The 27,959-nt window shown below is 35.9% G+C and overlaps 1 protein-coding gene across 17 annotated transcripts in view; it reads right to left on the bottom strand.

Annotated features, from left to right (window-relative positions):
- The window catches only part of CNTN1 (contactin 1), a 225,682-nt gene that overhangs the window by 52,428 nt on the left and 145,295 nt on the right, over positions 1–27,959 (bottom strand). For all 17 annotated transcript variants that reach the window (XM_085536184.1, XM_085536156.1, XM_085536165.1 and 14 more), the window contains 10 exons: positions 14,668–14,815; positions 12,276–12,448; positions 8,804–8,899; positions 7,851–8,057; positions 6,561–6,657; positions 6,228–6,409; positions 4,927–5,051; positions 2,996–3,113; positions 1,247–1,397; positions 627–754 (listed from right to left, as the gene is read on the bottom strand). In XM_085536184.1, coding sequence (XP_085392310.1) covers positions 627–754; positions 1,247–1,397; positions 2,996–3,113; positions 4,927–5,051; positions 6,228–6,409; positions 6,561–6,657; positions 7,851–8,057; positions 8,804–8,899; positions 12,276–12,448; positions 14,668–14,815 — 1,425 coding nt within the window. The remainder of the gene's footprint in view (positions 1–626; positions 755–1,246; positions 1,398–2,995; positions 3,114–4,926; positions 5,052–6,227; positions 6,410–6,560; positions 6,658–7,850; positions 8,058–8,803; positions 8,900–12,275; positions 12,449–14,667; positions 14,816–27,959) is intronic.

Genomic DNA, 27,959 nt, shown 5'->3' with positions numbered 1-27,959 from the left:
AACAACTGTCCTACTGTCAGTGAGACTTGGTAGACACAGCTGTTCACTAATGCCACACTTTCTGCTTGTGCTCTACAGGTACTTGACATCAGATTTAAAATAGTTAGGGATATCAGTATTCAATCAGCAAATAATAATACCTGTGAGTGAAGAGAATTTAGTAATGCAACCCTATGTCTACATGCTCCTATTGCACAAATTTAATCTATATTTATTTAACTGCAATGACCTCTCAAGCTTGCTCACCTTGTCAAAAAAAAAAGAAAAAAAGAAAAAGTGAAAGACGGTCAAATAAGGGCCCCATTTCTCTTTTCTAACCATGGTCCTCCATCCATTTTTGAGATAAACCACTGTGATCTTGAATGAGTCCATCACAGTATGACAGTTTAATGGATCAGATTTAATAATTCCTGGAAACTGACATTCAGTCTCTGTCATGAAACATACACCCAGTTTCTTCTAAGCAACACATTTTAAAAGCCACAACTCATTGTTTAAAGTTCCATTAATTTATAAAGGGAAGATGATATAAGATGGCTTGCAAAAGTACTGCAATGCTGAGAGTGAAAATTAGCGACTTTGAACTGCAGGATTCTCCCCAAAACAAATGCAAAGCAGAGGTTTACCTGTCATTTCCAGAACACCAGTGCTATTAGCTTTTCCTCGGTTATTTTCGGCAAAACAGGTGTAGCGGCCTTCATCCAGCTTTGTGACATTGATAATTTCCAGGCTCCCATCATCCCAAATATGTATGCTATTGAAAGTGTAAGCATTAGAGCAAGAAAATTTTGGCATTTAGATCAGAAAGAAATACTTACAGTAAGAATTGCGTTAAGCTGAAAGATACCACAAAAATATCTTGGAATCTCATGCCTGACTGCTACATATATAAACACTCCTATAGCCCAAAAATATCTAAATAGATTGAGGCATGACTAGATGCCTTATATTGCTGGAGCAAGAGGGTCTACTTTCATTTGCCAGTAGTCATTAAAATATTTTTCTTACAGTTTTGTGATACAATTCAATTTTGAAATGTGAACAGCACCAACCACACTGGCTAAAGCTTCATGCCATGCATGCCCTGCTAGCTCTTTGGACCCACAGTGCCAGGTGTATCACTTTCCTGAAATTATACATGCTCTTGCCAATGATCTCTGCAAAAATAAGAACTAGCTTGCATACTAAATAAAAATACAAGGCAGCATTTTAAGACTCATAGTGTTCACTAACAATCAATACTAACCGGCTCCCATTTACAAGCAATTCTGTTCCTTTGCTCCAGGAGAATTTTGGCTTGGGAGCAGCTTTAGGTTTGCATTCAATGATTACACGCCCCCCTTTAGCTGCTAGGATTTTCTTCTTCATAGGGTTCAGTTCAAAAGTAGGAGGTGAAGCTGAAAACAAAATTTAACACGAGTACTGCTGTTAGTGAATTTTCTGAAGAATGCAATATTGAAATAATGAAATATTGAATTGTATACAAATGTCCAATATTCAGACCAGTGAGAAAAATATTAATGATACAGAGATGTGATGAGAAGCAGACAGTGATTTAAAAGAAACAGCAAAAATCATTTAGATCTAATACTGTGTTACAGCATAAGTTTATTTTTGTTCACTTATGAACTTCGAAGTTTAATCTAACAAGATCAAAGCCAACTGAAATCAATGGAAAGCTACTTCTTTTCAAAGGCCTTTTGATCAGTCCTAATAAAATTTAGATTCCTAGAGGCCCACTTCTATAAGAAGTATCTCACTCCATCAGACTTTCAAATAACACATCGTTTTTACTTTTCTGTGGTTCTAAGCCCGTCTAACAACTTAAAGGTTGTTCCCTTCTATTTGCAGCTTTCTCTTTGACCAACTATCCTAGGCGTGCTCTGACATGTACAACAGTAATGAGTAGAAAGCACCACACTAACATACCTTAGATCAGAGCTGTGCTTACTAATTCTCTCTGAATTTATAATAAAACATGAGAAAAATACTTCTAGTTACTTTGTATTTTAGTGCACCATCACTGTTAACCATGTCAGCAAATCCATGCAGAGCTTGGGGAAATACAGCTATTAGTAAATTAGGATAGTACAAAGTCTGCTTAAACACCCACATCTTATCAATCAGTATGCTTGAAAATCCTCTTGCAAAAAGTGCTCCTTTCTGGGTAATCTAGTCTGGTACTGAGTACATGGCAATGGAAGAAAAGCAAAGGACAAAGTATTGTTGTGAAATGTGTTGGGTAAGTCAAAAACAGTTTAGATCCAGATCCAGAAAATCTGGATACAACCATGAGACAGAAAGAACCCAAGGTAACTGCTCCAGGGAAATTTATTATGAAAGCCATGCCAAGTAGCCACCACACCTGCTCTAATGGCATCACTAAAAAAAGTAGGAAATTATTTTAGGTCTGTGTAGGCCTATTGTAGGCCTCTGGATCTGAAAGTCTAACTTTCGACTACAGAACAATGCTTTAGAAAATACACAGGATTAATAACTATCCTAGTATCAAATGGGACAGCTATACTGCACACAAAAATTGCAACTGGTCTTAATGGTCCAGAGAAGGCAAAACCAAAGGCAAGAGTAAAGAGGAAGAGTTTGAAAGGCCTGGTGCCCAGCAACATGGCTTTGAAAAAAGCAAATTTTGCCCAACAGAGGAGTGAATAAATGACTAAAATAGAAAACACTTATCAACCTGTTTTGCAAGCTTGACCAAGTAGTCAACAACTCCATGTGCTAAGTATAACTTCTGTGTTATCATTTCCTCTGTGTGGTAACAACAGCAGGCAAACATCAGAAAAAATGCAGTAAACATTCTCCATAAGTTAGTAACTTGGTTGGTCCTACTGTTGCCAAAACCTGTCTAAAGAGCTCAAATAATCCCCATCTCACCTAGATTCAAGGAGGGTTCATTCCTTCATCCTCACAGTACTTTGTTACTAAACAATGCCTGCAAATAACACTGCTAAATAAAGCAAATAATCTCACTCACCCACAATCTTCAGTTCAGCATTTGCATAAATAATTCCATGCGTGTTTTCTGCTATACATTGATACATGCCAGCATCTTCAAAGGTCAGGCTTTGAATTCGTAGTTCACCTTTCCGGAACTAAAACATAAAATCAGTGAAACAATGTATTCATCATATATGCTGAAGAATTCCCATCCATCCCCCCATTGCTGTTTTTTTTTTTTTTCTTTTTCTTTTTTTCAGTAACTGTTCAGAAGAGATTACTTCATGTAACATCAAGGCACTGGCAAGACTTTAAAAAAATCTGTTACATTCTCACTGTTATGTATATAAGTCAATTGGAGTGCACGAAGTAGTGGAAAATTAAGATTATATAAAATACAGAAATATTTATATGAAAAGAGGACTCATATTCCCTGTACTGGTTTATTTTCTGGGGAAAAGGAGGCTAAGGGGAGACCTTATCACTCTCTTCCAGTATCTGAAGGGTGCTTACAGTGAGAGTGGGGCAAGTCTCTTCCCACTGGTGACAAGTGACAGGACGAGGGGAAATGACCACAAGTTGCACCCAGGTAAGTTTAGGTTGCATGTTAGGAAACACTTCTTTACAGAAAGGGTAGTTAAGTACTGGAATAGGCTCCCCAGGGAGGTGGTTGAATCGCCATCCCTGGATGTGTTTAAGAGCCGTTTGGATGTGGTGCTTATGGATATGATTTAGCAGAGGGTTGTTAGAGTTAGGGTACTATGGTTAGGCTGTGGTTGGACTTGACCTTCAAGGTCTTTTCCAAGCTGGGTAATTCTATGATTCTATGATTTAAAAAATCAGTTTTCTACAAGGAATCTTTGTTTTGAGCTAAGTAAAATACATGATTAAAAATTATCTGATTTAGAATCAAGATATATTATCAAAGCAATTGAAATATTTTTGCTATTTTCCACTTGGAAATCATCTCACAGCATTAACACACAATATAATCTCCTGGCGCATTACTGACGAATTACATGTTTTCTGAAATCTAGCATGTAAATTATGAGTGAAAGCCAAGTTCAGTAGGGACTGTCAAGTAATTTGCTTGTAGAATTACTTGTTTGTAGTAAGTGCAGAAGCTAGAAAACAACATTGTTATTTTCTAATATAAGCCATCTCCATATGGCAGATCATGACATCCATGTTCTCCTTCCAGTCCACATTTTTCTTAAGATATGCAGCCAAAACAACTCTGCCTTTTTGTTTTCTTTTGTTTGCACGCCAAGACAAGCATCACTGCATCTCCACAAATGCAGTCTTGTATTGTGCCCTCTTCTTTAATAGCACATCACACAGTACAAGAAAGGGATATTAAATAAATTTCTGAAATATCTGGACAGAAAATCTACTCTGTTAAAAAAATAAATCACAGTAATAACCTACAATTATCAAGTGGCATTCATTTAAACTTCACATTATTTTGCAATAGAAAAAAAAAATGTGAAAAATTACATTATAAGACCACTGATCATTTTTAAATGATTCTTACTTCTTGTCTGCATTGACTCCATTCTTATTCTTTCATACTTTTTTTAAAGATGCTGTCATGTTTAATGCGATACAAAAGGATTATTTTTGGAGAGAAGCTGATAACTCTTTTCATCCAGAACAGAGAAAAAACAGCAGTTTCTTCTAATGGGTTGGAGAAAAAAGGGAAAATTCAACCCCAGACATGTAGTCAAAAGACAAGGTCAGAATTCAGAGCTGAATACTAAATAGTGTGAAAAAATGTAATTCAAAACTTACAAAAAGACTGACATATAACTAGAAAAAAATAGACTTTAATCACTAGCACAGGGGGAATCAGCAGATCTTTGTATACTTATAATTCAATTTCTTTTGCCCTTTAATAATGTGTGCTTCAAAAAATCATTTCCATCAGCTAGCCTATCAATCTTGCGTTCCCTATGGCAATAAACTTACCGAGACACCATTCTTCAACCACCTAATTGTTGGAATAGGCTTTCCTGTAGCTACACATGGCCAGTAGAGATCACTGCCTATATCCTTCTCTGTGTCATTGATATGTTCTACCCACTCTGGAGCGGCTGAAGAATAAAAACAAAACACAATACCTAGTAAATATAGATGTGTATTTAAGTAGCATTACAATCTATTAATTCCATAATACTTAACCGGGCAGACAGGGATGATAACACTGAATCAATATGCTAGCACAGGAAAGAATGAATTGTTTTTCTTTCACCACGTAGACTCAAAACAGCTGCAACTCATTTAATGAGCAGAAATATACAGAATTGTAAGAACGGTTCACAAATGTCCAGAAGATGTAAGATGTTACCACTTACACTGACCTGCAGATTATTCAACAAGCACACTATTCAGTAGTGTCATAAAAATGTCAGTTCAATGGATTTGTGCAAATCTAGATATGTTCTGAATGGGCATCCAAGAAAAATATTCTTTTGGTTCAGAAAATATACTTAATAATATTGAAATGTCCTTGTATTTTTGTCTTTGTCAAGCAACTGAATTAATTTATTATGCTAATATATGGCAATCAGTAACAATCTTCTCATGCCTATTTTCATTTATTCCACAGAGTTCATGAGTTTAACTGAGGATCTTAACTCAGAAGATGTTCTTTATTGCCAGTGAAATGTGACTGAAATATTCTGAATGCAATTCAGATGTTATGGACAATATTCTCAAGCCAAAGATTTATAGCATAATTCTTAGTCAAGGAGACTACTTGAAGATTCCACTATAGCAGTAGGATAAGTGCTTTTTGGTCTGTTTTTTATTCAAATGTGTGAAGGGAAGGGACAGAGGCTGAAGGTATGAAGAAATGACAGTAGCTAATGCAAAACAGAGCTAAGACATAAAGGACAAAATGCAGAAACAAAAAGGCACAACAAATTTAATTGCCTATTTTTTCATTCTGGTAGTTCTTTCACTTCAACTGTTCTCAATCACTTACTTAATTTTCATTGAGCATATTCCATTATGCACAAATATATTAACAGTAACAAATAATGCTATCAAAGTAAATATAGACCTACCAAAACCAGGCAAACTGAGCTGTTTAATTAATTCATGAATGCTTGATATTCTTGATATTCTATGTAGGGATTTTGATTTTGTTTTATTAACTCTAACAGCAGTGTGCCAGGATGATGCAATGAGTCCACGATGAAAACACAGATACTTCCAATATAAGTAAAAGCAACATGCAACATGAAGAATAATTTTTTTCTACCTACCTTGCACATAAACTCTTGCTTGATGTTTATCTTTTCCTTTATAGTTTTCAGCTTCACACTCATAAAGTCCTTCATCTTCATACTGAATATTAAAGATCTTAAGAACTGCACCAGACATGCTTATCTCAGCAGTGGCTGGCATAGGTTCAAGGTATTTACTCCATCTGAGTTCAGGAACCGGACTTGAAAAGGTACAGTAAAGAACAAATCAGCATGTTCTAGAAGTGGCTGTTAAATTGCAGACTACAAAAAAGTATTTGATGATGAAACATATTTTATTTTTCTGAAATATGAAAGCAAACAGTGCTCTACAATATTTTTGAACACACTTACTTCCCAAGAGCAAAACACTCCAGTGTCACATTTTGCCCCAGGAGAGCATATGTGTCCTTGAACTTCACCTTGATATCAGCAGGATACACTTTGGCACCTAACATGAAAACAAGAGATTCTCAGAAGAGATGTGGTAGACAAAACTATTGCAACTTCTACAGTTCAAGAAAACCCATTGTAAAAATCCAGACAAAATCCTTCCTTACAATACATATAGCCTGGCTATCCATAAAATCTGATTTAGCACAGAACATGCGGTATTGAGACAGAATTATTTCACTCAGCAAACAGTTATGTTTGGACACTAACGATTAACACTTCTTTACAACACAATAATTTAACAAAACTAATTCATTATCATTTAAATTGTGACAATGTCTTGTGAAAGAATAGAAATAAAAAGCCTGAGCCTTTATTTTCTACAGATTCTTTTACTGGATGAAGTATTTTTAATTAGTGCAAATCTAAGCTCTATAGTCTCTCACTAATGGTACGAAAGAGCAACAGCCAGCAAACCTACAGCTTAAGAAGGGTACAAGTACGTAATGTAAGCAGATCTACCTAGTGTGATATCTGTGGGACTCCTTTTATAGCTCTAGGTGAAGATTACAGTATGATGTTCCAATATGGACAATTTGGACAAGGATCACTGATTTGTAATACCCACATTTGATCACACCTCTTCACTGTAATAAAGGAAATTTAACCAATAAAAGGGGCACTGAAATCCTGATGATTAGTTCACGAGTCTCTAGTGACTGTCTAAAGTTGAAGAAAGGATTCTGATTACCATGTAGAAAACACACAGATTTATGAAATGGCAGAGAACAATCTAGTAACAAAACGAAAAAGGTGTCTCGGGGGCTTGCCTGGTGAGACACAGAGTTCTTGGAAAGGATATTTCAACAGAGTTGAAAACAAATATCCTGAAACTTTCTATAAAATTCTACACAGAATTTCTGCTTTTTCGTCACAACCTTTTGAACCAATGCCAAGACCACAGAAGAAATTAAAGATTTTTAGATGAACACAGATAAAAGAGATGAGAAAAACTCTGTTCTCAATGATATGAAAAGAATGAATCCAGGGAGATTTCCTTCACAGAGCTCTCATTGTGGATGGCAATGATTTGGACCTCTCTATATGCGAAAGACTGAGGAACAGATGTGCAGTAGGTATTAGGAGTTGCCATTTAATTCTTCTTGCAAGAGATTAAAATATTTATGAATGAGTGAAGTTAAAATACAAACAGAATGTAGTATGCAGAAAGTATTTCCAATAAATACTTACGATCAGCCTGTGGAATAAGTGGAATAAATTTACTGAATACACTCTTTGTTATTGAAGGGCTGGACACAAAACATGAATAATTTCCCTTATCTGATGCTTCTACATTTGCAATGTAGAGATTGCCATTTGTCTGAGACACAAACCGTCGTCTGTCCAAAGCAATGAATACTGGGAACTCATTTAGAAGCCAGCGATAACTGAGATCATCTGGAGGAAAATATTTTCTAGTTAATATTAAATAAAAACACAATAATAATAGTGTCAGCTACATAAACCATGGAATACCCTCTGTATATGAACTGCTTCACTTTGAGTTCCAGCTTATACATCATTTATTCAGGAAAGATAGCTATGAAAGAGAGAATATGCACATTTCAGTAGCCAGCTAGCTACTGGTACTGGACATCAGAGTGCTGCTTCCCTGAGTGCAGATTAATATGCACCTGGTTCCCTTTAGAACAAGCCTTTCCACTGGAGATGGACTGAGGTGGAGAGGAGATGTGAAGCTGTGTCTTGCCCTGATCCAACTGTGGAGCTGGTAAGCCCTTGTCAGTCTTGTGATTTGGAAAAAAACCTTTAGAATATTTTAACTGGAGTATGTTGTGGTGAGTTCATTAGGTAGAATGAAGCTGCAGCAGCAAGTCTGGGATGACGCAATGACATAAAGACATAATTGGATCTTTTGAATGGCAGGTCAGGCCCACCTTCAATTATCCAGATTAGTTTTAGTAATGTGATGTGTAATAACAAAAACTGCCTGAGAATTCAACCTTGTCTTTTACATACATTCAACCGCAAGTATACATTCAAGATCAAAATCAAATCTAAAGAGAAATTCTCAAGCTCTATAAGAGTTACTGTTTAATTAAACATAAAGGAAGCTTTTAGAAATAAATCTTATTTTGTCTTCTACTGTTATGCATTAGAAAATGAATCTCTTTGGGCTGAATTACCTGGGTAGTGGTAAGGAGGCTCACAAAGAAGCACTGCTCCAACACCTTCTCGTACTTTAACCTCATAATGCTCCTCTGGTGGAAAAGGATCCAGATCTAGTATAAAAGAGGGTGAAGAAGGAAAACGGTGGGCTTTTCACTACAAAAAAAACCCACCTATTTTTTATAATATTTTCACTCTGTAGAAATAAACATAGAAATAAAACAATATCTGGCACAGAGGCGTCTGTAGACTGATTATGACAAGTTTGCTCATTTTAACTCTGTCATTAACAAGTGCAAAATTTTTTTTACATTATTTTAGTCATTCTGACTACAAATTCTAAAAAGATAAAAGAAACACCTCTGTGTCAGGAAGTGCAGTGAACCTGCAACAGTACTGGAGTCCTGCTTCAAATACTGCTGCAGTGTAAATAATATACCAGTAACAGTGAAGTGCAGAGCTTCTGAATGCAATATTTTATCATAGATACAATCTAAGCTAATGTTGTTTAGATTACTTCAACTTTTTTGAATGTTCTTTCTTCTACATTCCCAAGAATGATTCTGATATTGAACTAAAAGTTCAGTTCAAAAGCATTCACCCAGAAACAAAGAAAAGTTACAAAGCTACATATATATAAAAAAAAGATTAAGTAGAAAACAGGTACTATTCACAAATATAACTGCAATGCACAGTTAGACAGACCCAGTAGACACTTGATAGGTGTCTTCCAAAGCCAATTGTAGCCTTCAGACATGAACAGCTACAAGAATCAAGGAAGAACATGACATAACACTTTGCCAAATGTATGGGAAAACTCTCCCCTTAGGTAGTTATGTGAACTTCTACGGATAATACCCTTTTTTCAGTTTCTGAATTATTAGTTTTTCTTCTGTTCAAAATGACTAGAAGATAAAACCTTTCCAGTGACTATCTGAATCTTTATATTAGATAATGCATGCATGAAATATTAGTCCATTTTAAGGGTTTCTAATTACTATTAAATATAATTTTGTTGTGTGTCTTAACATGCTCAGTCCTCCACAAGTGGCTCCCAATTCATTTGGAATATCACTCTTTGATAAAGAAGAAATTGAACCTTTAAAGGTCCCTTTCAACTCTAAGGACTCTGTGATTCTAGAGATTGACTAATCCTCCTTTGCAAACAGCTACTTTCTTCATCACTGACCTTTTCATCAGCTTGTAAATGTGATGCTATTCATTTCTACTTTAATTGGTAAAGATCAGCTTTTACAATCTGCTACATAAACGGGAAGAAAAATTAACATGCTGTGTGATCAATAGAAAGAAATCTTTTGCTATTTTGATCCTTATTTGTATTTGGAGAGTGCAGGGCTTGATGAAAGAAAAATCTATTGCTGCTTTTCATTTTATTATTTTTTTTTTTTCAGATATTTTCAGTTTCTATTTTAAGTGTAGAATTATTGTTTTTTGTGATGTTCTTTGACTAATCTTTGAAACTTTACGACAGTCACCACCATAAATTCAATGACAGCGGATAGGAAAGGCAACTTGTATAAGTAAAACATCTGTATGTTAGTACTGAAATAGAATGATCTATGCCAGGTGCAGGAATGCCATACAATTATTGAGATGTAATTTGTAACCTTCTTCTCACTTATGAACGGCTCTGTACTCTGATTGGGTCTTGATGTCTTCTTTGCATAAATACTACTTGGTTATTACTCAATAATTATAATAACCATGATTCCATGAACTCTTAATTTGAAGAAATTCATTTTTAGCTAGAATTGGCATAAGTATTGCACTCTTAGAAGCATACAGCTAACATCTAGAGAAAATGGAAATTTCTCTCCATTGTTGCTTTTGCAGCTTCTGTACTATGAAACTGCAGTGCTTTACTTTTATGAGACTGTTTTCCAGCAAGTACCATTGTATTTCAGCTTCTAATTTTGCACAGAAAAAAAAAAAAGCAAAAAAAAAAAAAAAAAAAGCCACAGAATATTCCTGGAGGATAAAATTCCCACATACATATGCATACAAAAGCAAAAAGAGATTTTAGTGGCTTTAAAGAGCTGCTGCTAAAAAGAACTATTTTATTCTTGGAGGCCAATCCACATCTACCAAAGACAGTGCTCCCAGATGGATTAATTGAAACAAAGTTTACAAGAGTGTGACTTTTGCTCCATACTTTCAGCAGATTTGACAGTAAGACAAAAATAAAAGGGCTCATTCATGAACAGATGGTCAAGATTTTCTTGAACTCTTCAAAAAAATGTTTTTTTTCCATTTTCCAAGCAGTTTATGTAGAAGCAAAAGAACAAAACAATCTACTTAAGGTCATTTTCTGTATTACCTTTAGCAACTTTGAATTCAGTTCTTTTATAACTATCATTCTGATTACCAAAGGATGATTTTTTTACAGATGATCATAAAAATGAGAATGGAAGACACACAGCTACCATTTTATTGAACCTGTCTGGGCTGTTACTTCTCTCTAATGGAAATGACCTAAATATTCAGTTTGAAGGATATTTGCTGCTGTATTCAGTGGTAGAGGGACATGGAGTTCTATAAAACAGGCGTCAATGATGCCAGTCCTGAACAAGTAGGATAAAAGCTAAAATAACATAAGCTGATACTCAAATAACTATTTACTGCTCCTGGACTTTCTTGACATATGAAGAACCACAGTATTACAATTTGTGGCAGAAAAAAAGAACGTTTCAGTTCATCTCTGATGTTAAATATTAAGGAGTTAAACTGTTCTGCTGAAGGGCACACAGGGCACCAGGTAAGAGTGAGATTGTTTTTGGGTTCTGATGAAAAAAATTTCCAGTAAAAAAAAAGTACTTTAAGGAAAAATAAAATAAAAATCCCAGATTGTCTTCACTCAGTAAAATTTTCCATTAGCCTTCACTTAGTACTTCAGTCTCTTATACAGCATGCATCTGATTGCAGTCTACATCTGCACATATGCATGAGTTCATGACTGTAGCTCATGACTGCTTGAAGTTGACAGAAAAGTCCTCTGGCAGGGCCTTCCCACAGCCCAGCAGTCAGGGAATGAGCCTCGTAACAAGTGCCATGCCCTCCTCCTGCAGGCATCCCACTTGTGCTTTCACCACAGCGCTGCCTGATCACCACTTGTCACTACTGATGTCTTACTTCAGTGACTATTTCCCCTTCGGTTCTACCACAGTTTAAACTCTTTGAGCATTATTATCTCACAACTTGGTTCTGTTGTAAGTTGATTCAATTAATAACTTAATTCAGCAAGAGAGTTGGAATGACAGCTGAATGCTAAACTATATAAAATCCTTACAAAACTGATTCTGTGTTGTTCTCTGCAAAGGCAGGGGAGCTTTTTTGTGTGTTTGTGGTTTTTTTTTTTAACAGAGTAATACAGCTACAGCACATATAAGCAGAAGACGCTGCAGTGAAAAAACACTGGACATTTCATGTTAACCATAAAGTTTCTAGGTTTTGACATAAACATTGGCTTACATCCAAAACTCAGAGTTGCTTCGCTGCTTCTTACAGTTCCAAAGATATTCGACACTACACAGACATATTTTCCAGCATCCCTTGATTTCTCTGGGTTACTGATAACAAGTCTGCCTCCTACCATACTGTAGCGATCCTTTGTTAAATCAATATCCCAGTTGTTGAGTTTCCACCTATTATAAAGAAAAAAAAAGACAGATGTAAGATTTGGCTCCAAAAACAAACCTAGTAAGCATCACAATTTGAAGATTAATTCATTAAGATTTTGTGAACATTATAGGTATTCTAAACATAAGAATCTCAGACTGCTTCAGCCTTCTCAGAGATAGGAGGTACCTTAAAACTCAGTCCAGGTAGTAGAGAACTGACTGCCAGTGAACTAGCTAGTAATCAGGCACTGGAATCATAAACATATCATCAGATAGCTTTTGAAGGCCAAGCAAATGTTTCTTCCACACCTTTGAAGTGAGACTTTGAAGAGATTTTTTTTTGCAAAATTGCAGAAGGAAATGAAAATGTTTCATAAAGCCTAAACTGCCAGTGAGTCAGTGCAATGACAGTGGCACGACTGATTTAAGAGCTGTTTCCTATATTCGGAAAATTGCCAGACACTCCCATCTTAGTCCTTGTAAAACTCTACTGCTCTAACTTCCCTTCTCAAACTACGAGAGGAGTTATCAATGAAGTCTGCTCCTCATTACTATGTCCACCAGGGGGGGCACATAATCTTCTTCGAAAGGAAATAAACTTCTGAGCACAAACAGGAAAGATGCAACTTAAATATATTTAACAATCATAAAAGTCTTGCAGTGTAGATTAGATTTTTGTACCAAGCTAAAGACAGGCACTGCTTTTTCAGATTGAGAATACATCCATTATGTGCTTCTTCCTGATTAAAATGTCGTGTCAAAAACACAGAATAATCATTTGTAAAGTGAAATTCGAATTGTCGTAGAAGAAGGTAATAATAAAAGTGGCATTATCACCACCAACAACAACGAAGAAAGAAAGAAGAAAGAATGAAAAGAAACAAGAAGGAAGGCAAAGCAAGGAAATAAAAGGCAGGATTTACAACCTGCAATAAATACTGTTTAGCTTTTATAGGATCTTAGGGGCATTCTTGTTCAATCTTTTGAGATATATGGTGTCTGTATTATGAGTAATAAATATTTTGTCCAGAAATATCTAGGAATAATTGTCAGGAGCACAGCTTATGCCGCATAGAAAGAGATCAGAAAAGCACTGCATAAAATGTGCAGCTGGGAGGAGTAAAAATAAAAACAAAACATGGAATATTGTTTTGTTCTGAATTTATTAACTTGTAAATCAAAACAACCAAACTCACATGGATAATTTCACAAGGCTCTGTTGGACTTCTTACATGGAGAGCATATATCATTCATGAAAATTCACCAGGGGAGGGTCAGGTTGGGTTGGAGAATGGTTGAGTACTGAAACACACTGCCCAGGGCTGCAGTCACAGCAACAAGGCTGCCACGGTTTCAATTCTGCATGGTCTACTGTGGAGCCAGAAGTTGGGAATCAAAGATCCTCCCAGGTCTCTTGCAACATCAAATATGTATTTTTCTATGGTTTTAGAGCACTAGAGATTCAAGATCGTTTTTCCAGAGTGACTTTATTTCTTTAAGGAAGAACCCTAAAATTTCGTTAGAGCTTTTAATCATTCTCTGCTTACATTTGCAGGTAGGGAGTAATAGGCTGGATGAACTGAATGTAATGGCTACTTATATCTGACAGGTTCTGAATCTGAATCTCCACTCTGCTACGTGGCTTCCAGATCTTTCAAGCATGGGGAGAACAAAGAAGTTAAGAAGCAAAATACCATGCAGAAAAAACTTACACTGTCAGAGCTAGAGATGAGATTCAAAAGTGGTATTATAGTTACCTTTAGTCACAGGTAGATCTGTATAAGTAGACAGCAATCTTAACTGTGTTACATTCATGAGCATCTCTTTATAACAAGTTGGTGGCAGAAGCAATACTGGATACTCAGGCTCAATACCAGTCCTTCTTTAGGAGTAAAATGGGATAAAAAGCTATTTTGATCCAAGAAGAACATGGACTTGAACCTCAGCGATTCCTAACCTAAGGCAGAAAGCCTCTGAAGTGTTTCTTAAAGGTCACTTATTCATCTTTCGTGTCTGGGTCAGTATTCTTTTCAAAAGCCAAAACCATTTAACACAACAGTAATACAGTATTTTCAAAACTGTCTAGACATTTCATCAACTTTAATCCAGGATGATTCTTACCCAAAAATAGCAAATCTATCATTTTTTTTTTCTTGGTATGACAATCATTTAATATCAAAACCCAAACCATTCATTGAGTAGAATACACAATAAGATGTAACAATCAAAATAAGAGAGTTTACTTGTAAGTAGGAAAAGGAACTGCTCGAGCCCTGCAGTTCATTGAAACTTGTCCATCTGAAGATTCTTCTGGATAGATGGTATCAATGGGTTGCTCCTCAAAAACGGGTCCATAACCTTTGTTTCCTTCCTCTGAAAAATGGGTAGAGTCTGAAAATTAATCAGTTATTGGTTATTGGTTAGTAGCCAAACTGAAAAGGAATTTACAACAGACCTACCATATTCAAAATGTGAATACAGCTAAATAGCAAGCCCAGCAAAATCAAGTTTCATTTGCATCAGGAAAACTAGAACAGTATGGATAATAGTGCTGACCTTCCTTTACTGTCCTCTGAGAATGAGTTGAAACTATATTCCTGTAGAACTACCTTCTTTGCATTCTCTGCTGACACTATCAATTATTTTTCACAGTTTATGTGAGACTTGATGACGCTAATTATGAATGTGATATGCCCTTCAGAAATGCAGTTAAGATCAACTTATCTCACAGCGGCCAACAAGTTCTCATAAAATAGGTCCAGATAGAAAACCACAGTTCAAACATTAACTGTTCATTATCTTACAACCTAAACAGCTCCAGATGTCCTATATATTCAGAAATAATCTTTATAGCACTGTACAAATAAAAACTAATACTGGAGATCACCACTGAGGACTGCATTGTTTCCAGAATGTTTCTGTCCTTCTTTCCAAGCTCAGGTAAGTATATATGTTAACTCTCTTCCTTCTAAGACAAAGTAAAATAAAAGGAAGTCTCACGCGTAAAATAATTTTCATTTGTCAAAACAAGCAGTTAAAGGTGACTGAAAATAAAACAAATTTGGAAACAAATTATTTTCTTTAATCTTTATCCTCCATTTGCTGATGCCGTTATAACGGCTGTAGGCTCTGGTTCCCCCTGCTGCACTCCCTTCTCCTTCATCTTTTCCTAATGCATAAGGCCTCTGTTCTTTGGTGTCTTTAAAAGCAAGACTAGGAGCAACGGCAGAAAATTCTGGGAAAATTTTGCTTGGCAAATCCATGATGTAACTATGGATTTTTTTGTTGTTTACTCCTTTTTTATTTTTCTGTGAAAGTGGTTAATATGCAAATAGGGCATGTCCACTACCAGGTTCACTTTCCATTCATGTTTAGAACCCTGCCAAATCCTCTGCCCTCTGGAAGATGATGACAAAAATCTTGTAAGATTAAGGAACCAAATATAGTTTTCCTATAACAAACTGACTGACTACTTTTATCTTAAAAATTTCCCCAATCAATTATTAAGGACAGAGAAACTCTACCATTTTGCAGCAGTATCTGTGCTGTGTATACAAAATGCAGTATGTCTTAAAATGGTACAGGTGAAAGTCTCTAAATAAAATTACGACTCTGTACTTATCCTCTTAAAATTCTTACCTCTCTTTTTAAAACTTTTTGGATGAAATCAGGCAGTTCTTATGAAAGATAAAATAGAAGGTAGAGTTTACCTGTATAAGTAATCCAAATTGTCAGTATTAAAATATCATATACACATTTAACAATCCTAATGCAAGTATTTCATTGCTTCTAAAATCCACATTCGTAGATGCACATTTCATAGAACTAGGAGAAAATTGTTTACAGGAGGATAAACATTAACTTCTCTTTCCAGCTCAAGTTTTAGTGGAAATAATCACTAATTCCCTAGGGGACAGGAACAGATCCAGAAGGCACTCCTATGCTGTGATAGTCAGGCAACTTCGTTTTTGAAACAAATTCATCTAATGAGAAGATAAGGCTTTAAAAGAATGAAAGAAAAGCAACTAGAAAGAAAGAAGAGCTTTTGAAAAATGGCCTGCTTTCTTTGATATTTTAGAGCACAACACTACAAAAAAAAATCTATGTATTGCTAGATCAAAAGAAGACCATTCAGACTGTAAAGGCAGAAATAAATAGAGTACTTGCTCAGAGCCTTGAATGACTGAGCCACAGCCCTGAAAGCACTTTCTCTGCAGACCTTAAGTATGAATATAGAATAACAATGGCCTCTAGCAGCGAATAGTCATATCAAATACAGCTGACTGTTTCCATCTTAGGACTCAAATGGTGTTACAGACCTTTTAGGCATTTCATGGCATGCATTTTTAATGCTTCCAACACTATTAATTATACTGAGTGAATGTCTGTTTCTTACACCTATCAAATATGCTTTATAATGGCACTTCTGCTGCCACCTATTATGAATTGAGTTTCAGATGTCTGGCTGAGTGGAACTAGATGAGCAGACTGCACGTCAGGTGGGGCAACCAATAAGCCCTTCATTTGAGTTTGGCCAAAAGCTGAATGCGGAGCAGTAATATGTAAGTAGCACAGGGGAGAAAAACAAAGAGAAAGGGTTTGTGAAAAGAACAGCAACAGATTTTTACACTTTAGTGGAGAAACATGACTATGTGATGGCATCTGGGGATGAAGAAGTGCACACAAAGAGGATGAGAAAAGATCAGTTGATTGACATTGTGCTTACAAAAGAGGGGAGAAGAAGAAGCAGAGAAAAGAAAAAGGGAATGGCTGCATTAGATAAACAAGATGAGAAGAAAAGCATATTGCCCCTATTCTGGTCCTGCTTTAGAACAAGAGAATGAACTATGTGACCTCTCAAGGACACTTAATGCCCTATTTCCTGAGTAAATTTACTCTGATTTATATTTTAAATTTGAGTAAAAAATGTCATCCAGTTCTCACTATCCAAGGAATTGTTCGGTGAATTCTGCAAACGTGAAACAGAATTTTCAACAGGATTAAGAAATATTCAGTAGTCTTGGTGAAGGTCAAGAAAAAAACAGTGTAACTCATGTGATCATGGATAAGTAAATGTCTAAGTAATGATGCTGCTGGAAGGTGGCCCTGTAACCTTCCTGCAAGCAATACTCTCCAGCTGCCATTTTCCTTCTAGCCCTTTGTGCAACATTCCTTATGCTCAAATGACTACTGAAGTAGCTAATAAAACGTAAGGGAGTGAACAACTATTTACATCTAGCTTTCTGGGTTCCATTCTGGATCATTTCTTGCCCTTACATGCACCCAGCACCCACTGCAGAGAAAAAAAAGGTTGAGTGTGGATGGGATTAAGTATGAGCACTTGGCTTTGAGATTTGAGAATCGTGAGCCTGAGAAGATTCAAGGTAAGAGCATCCCAGAGATGAAGCTTGGTTTAGTTTGAAAAAGGGAGGATGCAAGTGTTGGGCCTTTGGTTATTTTGTGGGAGTGGTAAAATGATCTTGGGCTGCCTTTATATTAGCATAAAGAAAAGAAATAAAGTTTCAGAAGAGGCATAACTACAGAACTGCTTAGGATACAAGTGGGAAAGAAACCAGAGGAAAAGAGGAAAAAACAAAAAGTTATTTATCAGGTACTAGGAAAACACTGGCCTGTGTAGAAATAAAAATACAGACACAATTTATAGGCAGAAATGTGGGCAGAGTTAAGATAAGGGGAAAAGCGTAGGGAATTCTCATTGCCTAGGAAAGAGTGAGCAGGGCTAGCTTGCATACAAAAGCTTCTTTCTTAACTTCTCGTTCACACAATTCTTTAGAACAGTACCAGAAAAAGACTGTTCTGAACAAATATTGTTTTAATTGCTAAACTGTTGGATGAGTTCAGAAAAATTCTTATCAGTGATGGTTTTTTTGTTTTTGTTTGGTATTATCCTCCTTAAGACAAACCATTTCATTGTAATTTCTAATTAGCTACATATTCTATGTATGTTCTAGATCTGATGCAAGATATACATACTCATATTCAGAGTAACATCCCTGTCATTCTTCCCATGTTTGACTTTCCCAAATAGATGAATTTTAATCCTTTTAAAAACAGAAAATAACTCACTTTTTCTTTTATTACAGAATTCATTTAAAAGGATGACTGATTACCTGGTGTTTCGACGTGACCTAGGTAGACCCTACCAAACCCACGATACTAAATCATCCCAAAAGATGCCTTTTCAACTGATTCTAAAGACTGCAGATGTAAGGCTTCATAGTTTTTAGCATTTCTATTCCATTACTGAAACCTGAAGTATGAAAGCTTTTTTTATATATCTAAATTTTAATACCTAAAGTTTTTCAAGTTTCTAATTTTACTGAAAGTTCTTATGTTAGATCTGTGTTTCACCTTCTGATGTTTTATCTGTCTCTTGAGTCTTCCCTCTTATGAAATACTGAGGGGAAAAATATATCAAAAGCATTTGTGCACAACTACTCATCTTGTTTTCCGTATCTAATAGAAGCCCCTAAACATAAACATAATATTTACACTCCACATAGCATTATGAAACTATGCTACCTTGTTGACATAGACATTACAAAATCTTGGACTCAAACCATCAATTTCAGTGGGTTGGAGTTCTGAGCAAATAATTTTTCTGCTGAGAGAGCATCCAAATCTCTTTCAGGCAAGTCAGTTTATTATCAGCTACTTCAGCCTTTTGAGGATCTAACTCTGAAAATCCATTTTGCTCATAGATTAAGGATAACAGTATAAGAATTCTATGATTCTATGACTCCATAATGCCATGAAGCAAAGCTCCTTATAATTACAGAAATTACCATGAGCACAATCAGACAAGAAAGTTAGTATATACCATTAATTAAAGACTATTGTGAAGCTGTTTATTTCGCAGAAGAAAACAGCAGTTCATGGGCTTATTTTTTCCAGTATGGAAAAGTAAATAAAACCTAATTGTTTACTTTTGTTTTATCCATTTTCAGATACAGATTGTTCACATCGTTCTTATTTTTAGTGATTATTTACAACCTGTGTGGCAAGGAATATAAAATGCTTCAAAAGGCATCCTTATAGGTAGTCTGGCTTTGCATTGTACCTATATCTCAAGTTTTAATAAGGTGATACAGAAGAGAAATAAAGTTCAATAAATGAAGAGATAGCAATAATAGCTATCTTCCTTTCATCTTTCTTTTTTACTCAATCTACTTTCTTGTGTACAGTAGTAAATTCAGAGTGAGACTCTTAACATTGTGGGATTTATCTCATGTAATTTTATAAGTTAAGGATTTCATCTAAACTAGTCACATATCAGTTCTCTCAGAGAGCTTAGATGAGCACTTCAAGCAGGCAATTAATCCAATTCCCTCTTTATTAACCACAGAGAAAGATGAAATTTGTACTTGGTACCTTTCTCATAGAAAGTTAAAAAAAAAATCATACGAACCTTTCCATATCAGAATCTGGCTTTATTAATTTGACTGTGCAGTGTGATCTGCAGTCTCCCTAGTGAGCATACTAGCACCAAACCCAAAATTAAATCCTTCTCCTGGAGCTTCCACACCTGATAAGGGGCCTGTTTTTATATTATTAGTTTCACTTGTCTTGCAGCAGCATAAAGAAATCTCAGTGGAAGGTCAAGGAGCACACTGATATTGCACCAAGAAAAAACATCCTTACCCTAAAGAGATTGTTCTTCCATTCCAGTGCACCACCGGAAGACCAACTGTACTTTCTGCTTCTTATTTGTTCTGCAGGGCTCAGACACCCAAAGAACATGGGGAAGGTCAAGCATGAAGAGTTAACACTGTCCTTACATCATCACATGCTCTAAGATATAACAGTGTATCTGTTCCATCTTATCAAAATTTAATAATAATAATTTCTCCTGGAAGCCCCATAATATATATAATATATATATATGTATACATATATTTCTTTTTTCCATGAACCTTACACAGAAATGTATTGAAACAGTGATCTTCTGAATATATACGGGAACATAAATTCAGATATACATAACAGATTATTTTAACAGATAATTTACCAGATATTTTATCAGACTCTAATGTTCCCTTTTTTGTGCGACCAGTAGCTCTGAGTATCACTTACTGCCAGCACAGTTACCATGTCTGGATCTCTAAATAATAAATTTTGAAGTATACCTTTAATCTATAAAGTCCCTGGGGGTAAAATTACTGTCAGTCAGGATATCTGCCTCCATGGGACCGGGGGTGTAGGAAGTCCATAGGGTTTTCCTAAACCCATTTCTAATGAAGAATTTAATTTCTGGATTAAATAGGACACTAGATATGACAAAAGAGTTATGAGTGAAGCTGGAGAGAGAAGCTCAGCAACTTTCTGTTTTAAAATTTAAATCAGAAAAAAAAAAAAAAAAAAAAAAAAAGGGAAATTTTGCCTACACAATCTATTCTTCCTTTTTCAGAGCTAGAGGGGACTGCACTGCTCCGTGTTGTGCTCAGTGAAGGCTGCTTCAGCATGTCAGGCTCTGTTTGTTACTGAGAGAGATATAACTGCCTGAATTCCAACCCAAAGAGAGAGACCGGCCCAGGCTACCACTTCCCCTGAATCACAGTATGGTAATGGGAAGAAGTTAGTACCTTCAGTTAGTCACAAAAGTGAGAGATTTAGAAACCTGAAGTATGCCAAGCGTAGACTAGTTTTCCATACAGACACACCTTCTCCATACAAATATACAATCTGTGACAACCTGCTGCAGTAACATCATCATGCTTCACAGGCCTCCAGAAAATGGCAACTCAACATCTGGCACAGCAGCTGGCAGAAAGGACCCTACTCCTGCTGTGGTACTGGGCTTAACTGAGTTAGACTCTCCACCATCAATTTTTAACAAGTCATTCTAGGTTCAATCATTTTTTTCTTGTCTACCAGTTCCACACTTGGATAGTTTCAGAGACTTAGCAGCTTTCTGATGAGATGAGAATTAGCCTCTGGCGCACTGTCTTCCATTGCAGTTAAAGGAGCAAGCTCAAGTACAGCGGACTGCCTGCAGTTAAGCAGCCTCAGGTTTTCTTTGATACTTTTAGCAAAGGGTATCATAAGGATGACATAAATAAAACATGAAGAGAATAAAGAAGCTGATGATCTTAATAATGACTTCTGTTTCACAATGGAAAGAAATCTGGAAAATGGGAAATGAAGACCATTATGTACAGTGGTAGATGCAGCCCATAATAATAACATGTTATTTTACATTTAACAGAACCGATCATTCACATTATCTCTTCTGCTTTGGGACAGTTGTCATGAGTACACAGGGAGCTACCTACTAACTGATCTCTTACTTTGTAGGGAGTAATTCCTGACATTTATTTCTTTAGTAGCTTATTTGTACTGACTTCTGCCTGCCCAAGCAATATATGCAGCCTTACATTCTGTGCCATCAATTCTCTGTGCAATCTGAACACACAAAAATAGAAGAAAACAGAAATTTCCCAAAGGGAAAAATATACTGTAATTTTACTATTAGTCTTCTGAAATGACTTTCTTCCACGTCTCTCAGTCAAAGAGAGACCAATAAATCATGCTAAAGATCTGTTTACTTTCATGTCTTCTTGCAATTAGTGAGATAATAAGCAAATAATGTTATAAATTAACATTTACTCTCTTTTTAAATTTGATAAATAAGTGAAAGATTACAAGTATGTCTTCATTTTCCATGTTTTTTACAAGATATGCCTTTTCCTTGCAGGGCACTTATAATCTATATTTCATACACGAGCTGCAGAAAATTCACTGCGGAGTAAAAATATATTTTTTAACTTCATCCTTGTTTACAAAGTTATTTATGCTTTATCTTTCTAGAATCACAGAATTGCTCAGGTTGGAAAAGATCTTAAAGATCATCGAGTCCAACCACAACCCAACTATACTACCCTAACTAACAACCCTTATTTGATAAATAAGTGAAAGATTACAAGTATGTCTTCATTTTCCATGTTTTTTACAAGATATGCCTTTTCCTTGCAGGGCACTTATAATCTATATTTCATACACGAGCTGCAGAAAATTCACTGCGGAGTAAAAATATATTTTTTAACTTCATCCTTGTTTACAAAGTTATTTATGCTTTATCTTTCTAGAATCACAGAATTGCTCAGGTTGGAAAAGATCTTAAAGATCATCGAGTCCAACCACAACCCAACTATACTACCCTAACTAACAACCCTCCACTAAATCATGTCCACGAGCACCACATCCAAAGGGTTTTTAAACACATCCAGGGATGGTGACTCAACCACCTCCCTGGGGAGCCTACTCCAGGGCTTGATGTACAAAAGTGACCCACATTTCCCTTTAGAACAGAACTGTTATGGCTGATATACAGTACCACTATGCAACTTTTAAAAATGTTATGTATTTAAACTGATTAATCAGAACTGGTGGATATGTAGCCATGTGGATATTAAATGGGAAAATACCCTAAATGTGACATTAAGTATAAGATTGTCACTTCATCCAAATGACTCTTATTCTGTAATAGCAAGATATTTTTAATGGATGTCTATTTGCGTATTTGCCTCAGTTGCTCTAGCGTGTCTTTAATCTTGCTAACTCCTTAAATTAAAACACAAAAAAATCCAGAGAAGTAACTGATTCTTAATAGGGGAAACAGTCAATTTAACAAAATGGAGCACGTGTTCACTTAACCGTATTTAGGGCACTCAGGCTTCTGGAAATGCTCCCAGATCTGACACTACTGAAAAGGTGATTTACTCAGTAAGAACAACTTGCATGTCAAACAGGAAAAGATTAGTGTGTACAGTAACTTATGTAAAAGAAACTAACAAAGGAAATGATAGATTGCTGAAATGCTGTGAAAGGCTGGTAGTAAAACATGTGGTGCTATAAATAACTATGATTGCTTATGTTCAGAAACTACAGTGGAATTATCCTAAGGCCCTAGTCCTGCAAACACTCCTGTAAATGCTTTTCTTTACTGCAATTGCATAGTAAAAAAATCTCAAACTCTGAGACTAGAAAACCAACATCCAAAGTACTAGAAGGCACTGCTGAAAAATAAAGGGATAAAGATTTGAATGCTTTTCAAGATCTACAGATTGCATGCTAGAGCAAACAAGCTATCATTTTGCTTCACAAAATCAAAGACATAAAAAAAAAGTATGGATTTTTCCTTCAGAAATGTCTGTGCATAAAACATTTCATTTCAAAGGTAACTGTAAGAAGGCTGGCAAGTAGCTTTTTTGATGGACAGATGCCTATTAATTCAATGTTCAGGAGAATATATTTTCAATAAAGGATGATAACAGTTTTACTAATGAATATTTATAAGAGTCTCTTCTGGAAACATTAAGATCTTTAAGCTAATCTTTAAAAAGGGTAAAACAATATTATTGTTTGCTTAAGGAAAATAATAATGAGACAGTATTGAAAGTTCATTAAAGGTCTCATATTATTCCAGGCACCCGATTCACCACAGAACTTAAGAACATAAGTAAATCCAATTAAATAAGATTACTTTTGAATGCAATGTTAAGCATGTGTTTAAGTTCTGTGCTGGATGAGAATCAACTTGATTCTAAAAACACCATAAATTGTGATGTAACGATAACAAATCACAGTTTTCAAGATGTCAATGTCAGAAAGAAGCTACAATAGGCAGAATTGTATTGTTCCCATTGCTAACCCACATAAAATTATTTTCATTTTATTTTGTCACTCCATTGGGGATTTTCTCCTTCTGTTCCTGCTTCCTGTGCCCTTCTCTATTTCTGACATTTAGAATTGCTAAGTGTGTCTGCTTGAGACAGTCATTCAGTATCACTATCATCAGTATTGATCTATCTGACACTGTTGTATCCTGTTACATATTTTCACATGAGAGAGGGACAAAGATCTGTTGACACAGCACATGGCTGGATTAACCTTGAATGTTAACAGCTACCAAACAGAAGAACCATGGACTCATTCATTACCTTAATTATCATCAACTCATCAAGTTCTATATCATCACTGAAAGCTTGGAAACCATATGACATTCAGAACCATATTTCCTACTGTTTTCAGTGTCACAGAAAAGAGCATCTACTAGTACACAAGAAACTCATGCTTGGGTCCAGGCTGGTCTGGGAATCAGACTAAATATCTCTACCAGGCTAGCAGGAAGGTGAACAAAGCACTTTCAGGTCATTATGATCACAAAGTACATTGTGATCATTTATCTACAAATGTCAAATAACCTGCAGCAGCATGCAATAGTTTACTAAGACCCAAACAGGGACACGACATATGTCATAAATCAGTATTAAGTGTATCTGTCCATTTCATATTATACAAAAAAACCAAACCAAACCAAACCAAAAAAAAACCACAAACAAACAAAAAAAAAAACCCAAAAAAAACCAAACCAACCCTATATCTGTCTTTAGGAATTGTGAATAAAACCAACATGTCTGAAAGTTTTAAATTATGCAGATTTCAACTCAGTTCATAACATGTATTTGAACATGTTGTATTAAAAATCCAAGCTTTATATACGCTAAGGTTTGGGGAGAGATATGTTACACTTAGCCCTTACAGAAGCTTCTATGCCGAAGCAGTAACATGCTAATGTCCAAAAAACTCATGACAAGCATTTAGTCATCTAGAAAGAAGACTCTGTTATGCTGACGAAGACACCTGTGTTAGCCAGAAAGATGTTAGAGGAACATCAATCACCAAGAGCCAGTCCTCAGACAGAAAAAGTAACCACTCATATTGTCTCACTTCATACCAGACAAAAGGGTTTGATTGTCTTGGGGAAGGCTACCTCTACTTATCTGGAGTGAAAAGACAGGAGAATCAGATCCATCTTTAGCCTTCTCACACAAGCTGTCTAAGACTGGTAATGAATGCATTGTCTCAAATCAAAATGAGACAATCAACAACATTTTGTGGGCAATTTTGCATTTGAAAGCATTTCTTTGCAGCTTTTTTCTTTCAAGTGAGAAGGCCCAGGAATGTTTTCTGACTGAAGACATGGCCTGGGAGCAAATTTTTCCAGCTTGATGTAGGAGACTGGGAGATTAAACCATTGCATACAAGCTGGTGTCTCCCTGCTTTTTCTTACCACTGCTGATTAAAATTTGCCAGGCCTAGAACTGGATTACTGGTCTGTTAATTAAGAGTATGTATGTTTATCATTAGTCTTCAACTGACCACCACAACATTGGACAACTCACTGCTACCAAAGATTAGCACCCTCTGACACCCCTTGGACTAAGGAGATGCGAGCTACTTTGCTTTGCTGTGTTTGTCTGTCTGTCTGTGCGTCTGTCCCTTTCCCCATTTTCTCTCTTTTCTCTTTCACTCATTGAAGTAGCTGTTGACTAATATTGTCTCAGAACTCTCAGCATAAAAATAACTCCTTTGCCAAAGTACTCTTACCTGTAACACTTACTACTAATTATCAGCAAATTAGCCAATGTTACTTCCAAGTAGTGTATAAATTGTTGTTAGGGTGCTCTCAATAAGCTGATTTGTATTGCTTCTCTGAGTCTTGGATGATTCCATTATGGTAGCAACCTCTGCTGACAAGGGGAGGCATGACTCCAGAGACAGAAAATGATTCACCTTCCTTGAAATCCACTAAGGACAATGGGATATGTGCCAACAAAGTCCTCTATGAGCAATGTAGTTTATTACACAGTTTCACTTCTATAATAAGTTTCTAGTATAAAATGCTCCAGCTCTTCATGAAGCAATTTCATCCACTTATGTTAAGAATGAAACGGTGAAGTTTGCTTCTCTTCTTAGAATTTGCCAATACAAATTATAGTACTTTTCAGCATACATATACTTGCCTATTAGGTGACTCCTTAGAAACGTAAGAACTATTTCAAAAGTTACTTTAGAGCCTAGCGACTTGACCTTGTGGGAAAGACAATGCTCAGCAAATTAGGAATTAATTTAGACTGTGTTATTACTCTGCATTATCTCCCTGCACAAGTGCATATGAAATGTCAGCAACATAGTCAGAAATTCAGCATGCTGTTTAATGGTATCCTCATTTATATATCACAGTAATTGTCCTGTACTGAGAAGCCCTGTGTCATACCGGCTTTAAGGCTTACTAGCTTTCACTTAAGTGATTTTTGAAAACAAAGCATTAGGATCCCTAAATAATGGAAGAGGTTTTGACACTTTTGTCCTTGAACTATCAACTCATTTTGCGTAAATGAAAACAGTTCCAAGAATGGCAAGCTGCCTTTTCAGTCCTAATCTGACCCAAAATCAAATATTACCAGGCTCTGCAATATGAAATCTCAAGGTAGAAAGTACAACAGTTTGATCAGAACACAATAAATAAATAAATAAAGGAGTAATATCTTTTCTATTTGATTCTTCTTATAGCCAAATGTAATCAAGTACTCATTAATCACACACACACACACAAAACCCAACCCAACCCAAACCAAACCAAAGCAAAAAAAAAAAGCTCTTTACAGTTATTAGTTTTTTGTGGCTGTAACAGAGTCTTAATTCTATTCGCCCAAGGATATTCTCCCAAATGAAGATACAATATGGTTCACTGATTTATATGGGATAAGATAGATGAAGGAAAAGTCTGAAATCCAAACTCAGCAATAGTACATGAATCTAATAGGAAGTCAAAGGCAATGGAGAAGTATGTTTGAGATGTCAGATGAAAGAGAAATAGAGTCCAGTATTACTAGTAATAGGCGTGAAATAACTTTTTTGGCAGTGGATTGACAATCATCTTCATGTTCCCTGAGGAGTGATTCTCTGCTCTCATTTGCCTTGCACTGCTCAAAGTGCACTCTGAAAAGCAACCCTTATTATAACTGACTGTTATATCACTAAGTGAAAGACCAAATTACTTACAGCTTTTTCATCAGTTTTCATCTGCAAGGCTACATTTCAAGCACTAATTTACCTGGAAAATAAATACTGCTCCTGTCTCATGGCAGATGATTTTTCAGCGCATTTGCTTCCAATGCACTGATTTGTGTAACGTTTTCTTCCCTTCATTCAAGTAGCTGCACATTCCCCTCCAATGGAAAATGGCTAGTCATTGTTAATTTTTAACTTCTGGCTTTGATTACCATAAAACAGAAGTAGCTAAAAGTCTGGGCTTTTATTGCAGAGAAAACTCAAAAATTCTAAAAACCATACAGTTCATTCTTGGGGAAAAAGAAAAGAAAACCCTTTGTAAATTTCCTGTAATAAGATCTGTTTGAAAACAGGTATCATTGACTTATAGAGTGATAAAATCACTGTGACTCTTGCAGGACTAATTCTGAAAATCACAAGTCAACATGACATTCAGTTTTTCAGTTTCCTACCTTCCTGTTTTCCAGTACGTAGTTATGGAGGCTCACAAAGTTTAACTCGAAGCATGAAGCCTCAATACTTTCAGGCTTTTTGACAGCTATTTTTAAACCCAAGACAGACCAGATGGTGGTACACCTGAAAAGACACTGGTTCTGAATGCTATTGTATTTCTGGCTCCAGAACAGATCTTTTACTACATCTTCTTAGGAGCCATGGG

Source organism: Coturnix japonica, chromosome 1, assembly GCF_054131305.1.
Source record: "Coturnix japonica strain WE chromosome 1, WE-NBRP24, whole genome shotgun sequence".
NCBI classification, from domain to species: Eukaryota; Metazoa; Chordata; class Aves; order Galliformes; family Phasianidae; genus Coturnix; species Coturnix japonica.
This window is presented reverse-complemented; position numbering and strand designations above follow the sequence as displayed.